General features: G+C 49.7%; 1 protein-coding gene across 1 annotated transcript; it reads left to right on the top strand.

The window, feature by feature from the left end:
* Window positions 1-6,137: 6,137 nt before the first annotated feature.
* LOC135823757 (uncharacterized) lies at window positions 6,138-9,402 on the top strand. The gene has a single exon (XM_065336598.1). The coding sequence runs from the start codon at window positions 6,249-6,251 to the stop codon at window positions 9,183-9,185; it is 2,937 nt and encodes a 978-aa protein (XP_065192670.1). The 5' UTR covers window positions 6,138-6,248; the 3' UTR covers window positions 9,186-9,402.
* Window positions 9,403-9,705: the final 303 nt, after the last annotated feature.

The following is a 9,705-nucleotide window of genomic DNA, read 5'->3' as shown; positions in this document are numbered from 1 at the left end:
TCCTGCACGTGCAATGCAGTCCGATCTCTTAACAAAAGCAGTTCGGACATCTGCATGATTGTACTCAGTATTACTGTACGCTCCCTCGCCCTTGCCCACTGGCCTTGGCTTGGCTGGGCACTCATTTTTGTTAGCCTCAATGCTCAATGCCCTGGTGCAGAGCTCACTGTGCTTCTCACAGTTGGAGGGCTCTATCTCACTTGCGCTGAGTGATAAAGAGCATTCTACGTGTACAAGATCTGACCTGCCACAACATGGAGATGCTGTACGGAGACGGACTTCATGTAGATTTTCAATCATGTTCGATACTCCTGCGCAATGTCATGGAAACTACATCAAAGTCCACTTCACACTCGGCAACGTGTGTGACGATGTGGGCAAGACATGGCTTAGGCCATGGGCGGCCAGTGCGAGATACATATACAATGTATTTCGCGCCGCTCACGAATACGCATCCGGGATTGATGAGGATCACAAATTCCCGTAGGTCACGTGATTTTCCCCTTGGAGGCGACCAATGACAGATGAAACTGCGCGGGCTGGAAAGCGCGGCCCTGCCTGCTCAAAGGTGGAGGAGCTGGATCCACTGCCCGTCGTCAAGTGACGCAGTGACGACGGGCAGGAACGGAATCCACTGCGTTCATTGGCTCACGAACTTACTTGGCTTGGGTGCACACGGGAAACACGTTCCAGTCACTTATACTCGGCCAGTACCGCGGTACTGCCCTCGTACTCGTGCAGGAACCTGTACATACGCTACCGCAAGCAGGGCATTCACATTCAGGGAATGTCCGGACTTACAACGTCCATTTGCGGTATGATTAACAACTCAAACACTGACCTGAGTAGCAGTACCTGCAGTCCTTGGAGACGGTCTGTACTCGGCTTCAAGGCCCCAGTCTCCATTTTCAGCCAGTCTTCATACTAGCACGTGTCATTGTCGTTTCGTAACCGTTACCCAAACCAATACTACAACTGGAAGGGTGGCAAGGGGGTGCCAGATAAAATCCAACCCATACAACGTGTGAAGCTAACATACAAGGGTGGATTTTCACCTGGCTCCACTGCACCCTGAGGCTGCTGGGAGTCATGCTCGACCCTACTCTCTCCTACAGAGCGCACACTCGCAGTGTTGCACTGCACGCCTCCCAAAGGCTGGGTTTCCTACGAAAGGCAGCACCCATCCTGGATGACCATGGTCGAGTGGCAGTCTACAAGGGATTCGTGCGACCCCTACTTGAATATGCCCCACTGCCCTGTTCGAGCGAAGCCGCAACTAACATGGCCCAGCTGGATAAGGTTCAGCAACGTGCCCTGCATTTCCTGGGACCTGGAACCATCCTCCAAAGTCTTCAGCTTCGCCGGATGGTGGCAGCCCTATCATACTTGTACAAGCTGCACTACATTCCAGGGCCTCCCCAGGTAAAGGCCATGCTGCCACCAACCAAGCCCCCTGCCGTAGCTAGTACATGTATGTGCACACGGCAAAAACGTCAGACGCACCATCGCTTCCAGCTGAAGTGGACACCCCCTCACACAGCCCTGACTACCTCCTGCGATCCTTCCCCTTCTTCGCCATCACACCCTGGAACAACCTGCCTGCGGACCTCCTGCTTCACGAACCTCATTCAAGACGCCTCCAAACCTTCAAGGTCAACGTATGTAAGGATCTAATCCGAAAGAGATGGCTGTGGTCCACACAGTACCTGTGACGATGATTTTGAGACCCATTTAGTATTTACCTTTCTACTAGTACTTGCTTGTGATGATTATTGTTTTCTTTTTTCTTTTTCCCTTCTGGTTTAGTTATTACACGTATTTATATTATTTGGTGCAATACTAGCGCCCCTTTCTCGCACCAAAATTAATTATTATTTTTCCTACTTTACCATGCAACCCCCCCCCCCCTTTTCGATGCCAGGTTGCAACGCTAACGCCGAGACTCCTGGTGCATGGTCGGTCGAGTTGCTCCCTGTACTTCGCGTAACATCGGCACGTCGTCCCTACATACCCTGTGTCTTGTTTTGTGTTTGTCTCCACATGTCTCTTTTTAGGGCTGTGTTCCCAATAAAAATAAATAAAAAAGACTGACCAGTTTGGTTGGTTTGGTTTGGTTGTTATTATTTCAGGTCGTTGCCTCAACAGTACAAAGTACAAATATCAAGAGGGACGAACGAAAAGAGACAATAAAACAGAGCAGAGAGGAAGATGCAACTGAAAGGAAAGAAAAAGGAGAGAAACGGAGAAGGAATGTCGACTGGGCGGATTCATGTGCAGTAGGCCTGTATGGCTAGCACCATTGCAAGTGTGACATGGTGGCTCTGACTGCGTGCCGGATCAAGGTCAACGCTATATCAGTTCCTTCTACTTCAGTACAATCAAATTCATTAATTATTTTGTCTGTTGCAGCGGATCTATTCTTCTTTCAGTGAAGTTCTGAGGTTATATTGCTTGGCATGACGTGTACCTCAACCAGAATGAGAGAGGCTATTGTACCGGGAGTGTCGTACTCTCTGTGCATCCTCCTCCCAATGTTTGGATGGATCCGCTGCCCTGTAGACTATTGCATGTATCAGCATACGGAGAGTACTCGTTGGGTAGTTCACCTGGAGACGGGTATAGCCAGTTGCTTGGGTCCTGGTGCAGAGTTCTGCAGTCTTCTGCGGAACCCAACACAGGGAGGTACATCGGAAGGTGCGCCATGCGTACTGCCCGAAATCCAGTCGGACCGTCTGAGTGACGGAGGTACTAGGTGTGTCTTTCACCGTGCCCCTCAGCCTCAAACTTCGAACCCGTTTGGTGTAGTACACACATGCAGTCGGTGCCTTTGCTGTCCAAATTCCAGGTTTCTCTCGATGAACAGAGGTTTCATGTCCTGTTAGATAGGTGACCTCTAAAGTCGTTCTGCGCGTCCCGTCAGCGCTCATCGGGAGCCGTAGAACGAGGAGTGCTGAGTGGCATTTACGAGTTTTGTGATGAAATCAACTCGACCGAGGCTTCCGATCGCCGAGCTCAAGTCACCTAAGTCCTTGAAGTAGGTACGGTACACCACTGGCAACTGTACTTGGTTACTCGGATGGTGATTAGAGAAGAGTGCCGGCATGCCAAGACCGCTGGACTTCTCCAATAATCCTATTATAGGCATTCTCCCAGCCAGAAACGGCACATTTTATCTACACTCAATCTGTGGACAGAACTGTTTCGTCCTTTGGGGACTCATCAGCGCAGCACAGAGGAAATGAGGCCGAACCTGATACATGTAGCAATGAAAACTAAATTTTCCAAAGCCAGATTGAAACCAGGCCCGAACGTACCATAATAATTATTATGTATAATTATGCCTGGTATTGTAACCCTTCTCAGCATTGTGTTCAACGCGTTCCAAATCCCGGCATGCCACACAAGTAGATCGGTCCTCTTCCCGTTGTTTGGTGGACATGACCGCCTCGCTGCTGGATTTTCATCCTCCTATAACTATACAGTTCAAATTAAACTCCAATGTTCACCTTTGCCAATCGTTGGGATATTCATGCATGATTCAGTAGCGATCCATATATATTTGTGCTTCAGCTATCACCCGTATCTCCAGTGGTGAGCGTGGTGCCAATATGGCGTACATTCTGGAACTTCCAGTGGATTTTTCTTGGCAACGTGACTTGGTCATACTCATTCCGGCTATGCCCCCAGGCAGAAGTCAATATCTTCCCGCTGTATAATGCGATCAGCGTGAGCGCATTTCAGGATTCGGCTACATCAGAGTGGGTCTGGTAGAGTGTTGCAAAAAGCAGTGTTCAGACCCGTTTGTTCGGATCCTTACCAAGTGTCAATGTGAGCCCAGCTGTCGGGAAAGCCAGTGTGCGTGGGGACATACTGAAGACACAACGCCGGCCACCAGCGGCCCAAATCTCACCCATGCCCCGCCTCAGGGCCGCCTGGAGTTGGGCTAGCACTTCCGGGGACCGTCCTGACCGGATGGCCTACCCTCGACTGTGCAAGAGGCTTTTCACCCTCGAACGTGCCACCCACCTCACGGTAGAGTGTAGTTCAACAAGCCTGCCGTGTGAAACACCTACAGGCTACACTCTACAGTGCTGGCAACTGAAATCCGACCCCCTGAGCGGTGGGTTCACACTCTTTGCGATGTGTGAGCGCACCGCTCAGGGGGTCGGATTTCAGTTGCCAGCACTGTACATTGTACTGAATCAAGCTACGTGTACATGTACGCCGAGCGTTGTCGCATTTTTCAAGACTGATGCTCACGTGCACATGTGTATAATTATTATGATATAGAGCCAATGTATAATTATTATAATATAGAGCCAATGAAGTGTAAACACACACGAGCACAAGTGCAACGGGTTTGGATCATCGATCAGTATTGTTTTGTGTTTTGTCTTATATTAGGCTTGCGAATTTAGATGGTATGGAGGCAACAACGTTGTGAATGGCCAACGGTCCTCAGCGCTTGTTCAGCACCTCCATGAGCGACACTGACTCAAGCTGCTATCTGGTGTTCACGAGGTGTTTGTCGCGCTGGAAACGGAGCGTCTCTGTAAGTTTACATCCCAGGCGATGTTTGTGCCTGAAGAGCACTATAAGTGGTGCTCTTCAGGCACAATATTCCTCGGCCAAGCTCAACTGATGCGGGGTGAATTCCCCTCGACACTGTGTATTGACCAGGGAGTGGTGCTTTCTTGCAGGTTTTGCCGAGTGGACGGTTCCATGGACTTCTGGTGTGCTGTGGATGGCAGTCGTGAGTCAGTCAAGTGAGAGTTCAAGCCGGCAGGAATAGTCCAAGCTCCCACACAATTCCAAAGTATCGCCGAAGTCGCACCAACTTCTTCTACTTCCGGTATATAATTATTACTTGTACTACTTCAGTATTATTTTACTTGGGCATTCCCAACATACCCTAAGGCCTTCTTACAGGGTGCCCAATGTATACCTGTATGAATGTGTAAAATTCCTCGAGAAATCAGTAAAGTCAGACTACAATGTACAGAAAGTTGTGACTAGATTGTAAGATGATGAAGAAGGAACGGCCAGAGTCTTTTATAAAGGCTGAAGGCAGGCTTGCTAGTCTACGTTCTGTATTCTATACATATGTTCTAGGTGGAGTACAATAGAGAATGTGATAGAGGTTACTGGGGTATGCGAGATCCACTTGTACATCGGCGGCCCGTGCATTACACCCTGATCTTTCTATTGCAATGTTGGTAGTCCCCTTTATTCGCCGCTCTCTCTAGACTCTCTCTCTCTCTCTCTGGTCAAATGCAAAACTCCTTCACTTCACGTGAATAGACAGATGTTACTATCCCAGTATATTCCCACACAATTGCTTGGGGAAATATTATTGACAGTGACGAAATGGGTTTGCGCTGTTCTTTTTGCCACCAGGACACTAGTAGTACTAGTAGTATCAAGGCTCCATCAACACCACGACTCGAACCAGGGACCCTCGCTTATGGTATGCATAAACATAAACAATATACAAGTAATTCACCTTTCGCGTGAGACTGAATTTTCCGCATCCGAAGGAACTCATCACCTTCAACGATCAGACCCACCGCCAAAGTGGTCAAAGACCCACACATTGAGTACGCAGATCCTCAAAACCTTACTTGAGCTTGTTGACGTAAGGCCAAAGACATGGCCTTCGAGTTCGAGGATAAAGAAGCCTCTTCAAGATGTACTTATCATGAAACACTGTGCAGTCATTAACTCTATCAATAAAATTCTTGCATGTCATGATCAAGTAACACAGTTCATTGGCCTTTTGAAGACAATGCGAGTGTGTGAACACTTCGCATAGAGATGTGGCCCGCAAGCCAGTCGGACGTCCAGAGTCGCGGCAATGTAATTTCGTAAAGCGTGAGCACAGGTCATGACTCGCGGTCACTGTCCTGAGTACTTCTCTGGTCTCTGCCACTCTGGTTCCAGTTGCAATCGTCCATGCCTCATTGCTGTAGCTCTGCTCTCGCTCTAGCTCTGTTCACAACAACTGGCTCCAGAGCTGAAACATACCAGCGACACACACACCCAGTCAGTGCTAATTGCTACGCTCTCCATCTACACCAGCAATACACACAATGCCAATGGTGTGGGCTCAGCACGTTATACATAAGCATGCTTCTCGCAAGCAACTGACGTTCTTCAAATGATTACACCGAACTAATGGGGTATTTCAGCCGGCACTAAATTTTCTGAGGTCCAGTTACTGGTAGCTCAGACGAAAAACCTCAGCAAGAATGAGGGGCTATTGGGCCGTGGCCTTTCCCTTGCTGTGCAGCCTCCTCGTCTCTACCAGTTACGCCTATTTGACTTTGCAACGGATTCCCAATGCAGCCGAGCAGGGTGCACGATGTTTGGATGGATCCGATGCCGTGTACTACATGTATCGGAATACGGAGAGTACTCGTTGGGTAGTTCATCTGGAGACGGGTATAGCCAGTTGCTTGGGTCCTGGTGCAGAGTTCTGCAGTCTACTGCGGAACCCAACACAGGGAGGTACATCGGAAGGTGCGCCATGCGTCCTGCCCGAAATCCAGTCGGACCGGCTCAGTGACGTGGGTGTGCTCGTGTCCTCCGACAATACTCGCAATCCAGAATTCTTCCGCGATAATCGTGTGTTCATCCCGCATTGCTCCGCAGATAACTTCGTTGGTCGAAACCTGAACGGAAGCCTGTACGGAGGTGGTCTGTATTTTGGCGGTTTCAACATCGTCAGAGCTGTTGTCGAAGACTTACTGAACAATCAGGGTTTGTATAGTGCCAGCGAGGTGTTGTTTGGAGGTGCAGGCATGGGTGTTGTGGCTCATACAGATTGGTTGCGAGGTAGACTCCCGAATTCAGTTTTTCTGGCTGTCTATACTGATGGACTTGGAATTCCTACTTTCCCGACGTTCACTGATCTCCAACCAATGATCAATGAAAGTATTAGCAGAGGAGATCAAGCTGAATTCATCAACAACTTCACAGTGCCAACCGATTTGCAAAACTTCAACGGGATTTACTCCCTTTACGCCACATTGTCCGCCCTGAACCCATACATACCCGAGAGATGTGCCAATGATGACAACTTCACGTTTTCTGGATTGGAATGCTACGATGTCCCGACTGGAATTCGTCTAGGGTTGGCTTCAAATATTCCTGTGTTCATGTTTGCCTCGGTATGGGATACATCCGTATTGGCGTCATACCTTGGCTTACAGCGGTACACGTGTGCATCTGAAACTGGACTGCTAAGTGAAGAGGAGAGAGTGTATGTGACCATTTTAGGATTGAACAATTATAATCGACTTCAGCAAACCTATGAGCAACGTGGAAGCCAAATAATCAGCATTCTTGCTGCCAACTGCTTCACCTACTCGTTCCTGGAGGACGAGCTGCTATGTTCTCGGACTGGTGGAAGATCTCCATACGAAGCACTGCAGCTGTTCCTCGCCGCAGCCCAAATCAGTGGTGAGAGTTTGACTGTACTTGGTATAACTAACCCAGCCACTTTGACATGTTCAGAGTATTGTGGAGCTAGTCAATGTTCGTGGGGTGGTAATATGACGAGACCCGCAGACACGCCGAGCAGCTGTGGCAGTAGATTGGACGGCTTTGGTCGTTTCCGGACTGGCATGGCCTGCCCCGGTCAGGTCCTGCCCGCATTCGCCCAGGCGAGCGTCCCGGCTAGTACCATCACACTGTTTCGGACGGTAAACGCCACTGCCCGCAACGCAGTATGCCTGGATGGCTCGCCAGCCGGATACTATGTTCATCGCAATCTGGCCAGCCCTAACTGGATTATCCACGTCCAGGGTGGGGGATTCTGCAGCAGCTTTCAAGAGTGTCAGGCACAGTTGGGCAATGGCTTTGGAACATCCAGTGTCTGGGCATGCTCACTCCCGGGCAATGATCGTGATGGACGATACGCACCCCTCGCAGATACTGTCAGTCCGTTTCCTCGCTTCAACCCCGAGTTCAGTGGCTGGAATCGTGTGTATATTCGCTACTGCACGCAAGACTTCCACCTTGGTCAGCAGCCTCAGGCCTCGAACCCGTTCGGTGTGAACACAGTCGGCGCGTATGGCTTGCAGGCTGCCCTCTACGATCTACAGGACTTTCACGGTCTGTTGGACGGTAACGTCATCATTCTGGGTGGAACGTCAGCAGGTGCCGTGGGCGTGCATAGCCGCATTGACGAGTTCCGCGATCGCATCAACTCGATCCGAGCTCAAGTTGGAAGAGCGCCGGCAACTGTTCTCGGCTACTCAGATGGTGGCTGGTTCCGCAGAGCACCAAACCTGCTGGACTTTGCCAACAACCCCACAACGGCATTTTCAAACCCGGAGAATAGTACGCTCATCACCGGGTTACTGACCCTCTTCGCCGGAGTGTACAATGCCTATCATGTTCCTGCATGCCAGGCAAGCAGGTTCGCTGCGTTTCCACTGTTTGGCGGTCACGACTGTGTGAACGCCGAGTTCTTGTACCCATTCATACAGACACCCATGTTCACCATTGCTAATCACTGGGATCTGAGAGAGCTCGTGCCACGTATTGGGACCGAAAGATTTATCTGCGCTTCGGTTACTAACCGGATCTCCAGTCTGGAGCGAGCCTTTATCAATCAGTATGGTCTTTACACTGAGTCATTCACTGGAGTATTCACAACTGACTATGATGGGTTCTTTTTTCCAACATGTCTTGGTCATGCTCATTTTGAGTTCGCACCAGAACTCAATATTTTCCCGCCGTGTGACGCAATTAATGGAGTGAGTGCGTATTCGGCGATGACAGAGTGGGTCAGGTACAGGGTTGCAAACAGTAGTGTGCAGACCCGTTTGTTCGGATCTGTACCGAATGGTCTGCAATGCGATGCCAGCTGTCTGGCCACTCAGTGTGCGTGGGGCCGGACCGAGGACACGACGAACACCAGCTGCCCCAATCTCACCCCCGCCCAGCTTGAGTTCAACCAGTACTTCCAGGGGCAGCCCTGCCCGGACGGCCCTTCCTCGACCGTGCCTCCCACCCCGGTTACCACCCCTCCTGGAGTGCTACAGGCCTGCCCAGAAGTCGAAGCAGCGTTGAGCAATGCTGAGCGCTATCGTATTCTTCAGGACTGCTGGTCCCGCGTGTATTCAGAGTACTCGCGCACGTTTGAGAATTACATCAATAATCAATGTGGTTCGCAGTGAAACACTACTGCACATACCTTCCCTCTTTCAATGCGTTTCCTTTTTTTGTAAACTCTGAAAAACTCTTTCCATATATTTCTATGTAGTAGTCATGCTTAAACCAATGATCCCTCTTTTGGTCACAATGTACATGTGCATTTGAATAGCTCTGTCCTTTTTCAGCTGCCAACCTTTCATATTGCACTTACGTATCGATTTACGTGTAGCACATCACCCACCTGGAACGTTGCTCTTGGCGTGCGTGTTCCCTACGAGCATAGTTAGTTACTTGGGGGAACTCCACGAAAAAAATGAAAATTTGATATCCTGTAGAGTTTCGGGCGCTGAGTCGAATGATCTTGGTCCGAAGTCTCTACGAGAAAGCGTTCTTGAGATATTTCAATTTTAGCCACGCCCTCATACCAATGTATGTGTGACGTCATTGTGGCATGGTGCGAAAATACTGGGATTTTGAATCTCACTTTCTTCAGGACGAAAGTCACTTCAGAAAGTAGTTTGCCAAGTCGCTTGAGCCGCTGCG

This window comes from Sycon ciliatum, chromosome 8 (genome assembly GCF_964019385.1).
Source record: "Sycon ciliatum chromosome 8, ocSycCili1.1, whole genome shotgun sequence".
NCBI classification, from domain to species: Eukaryota; Metazoa; Porifera; class Calcarea; order Leucosolenida; family Sycettidae; genus Sycon; species Sycon ciliatum.
The sequence above is the reverse complement of the archived record's forward strand: the minus strand, read 5'-3'. Positions and strand labels throughout refer to the sequence as shown.

Excerpts from the sequence above, each read along its gene's own strand:
- LOC135823757 (XM_065336598.1), top strand. The coding sequence starts at position 6,249 with ATGAGGGGCTATTGGGCCGTGGCCTTTCCCTTGCTGTGCAGCCTCCTC.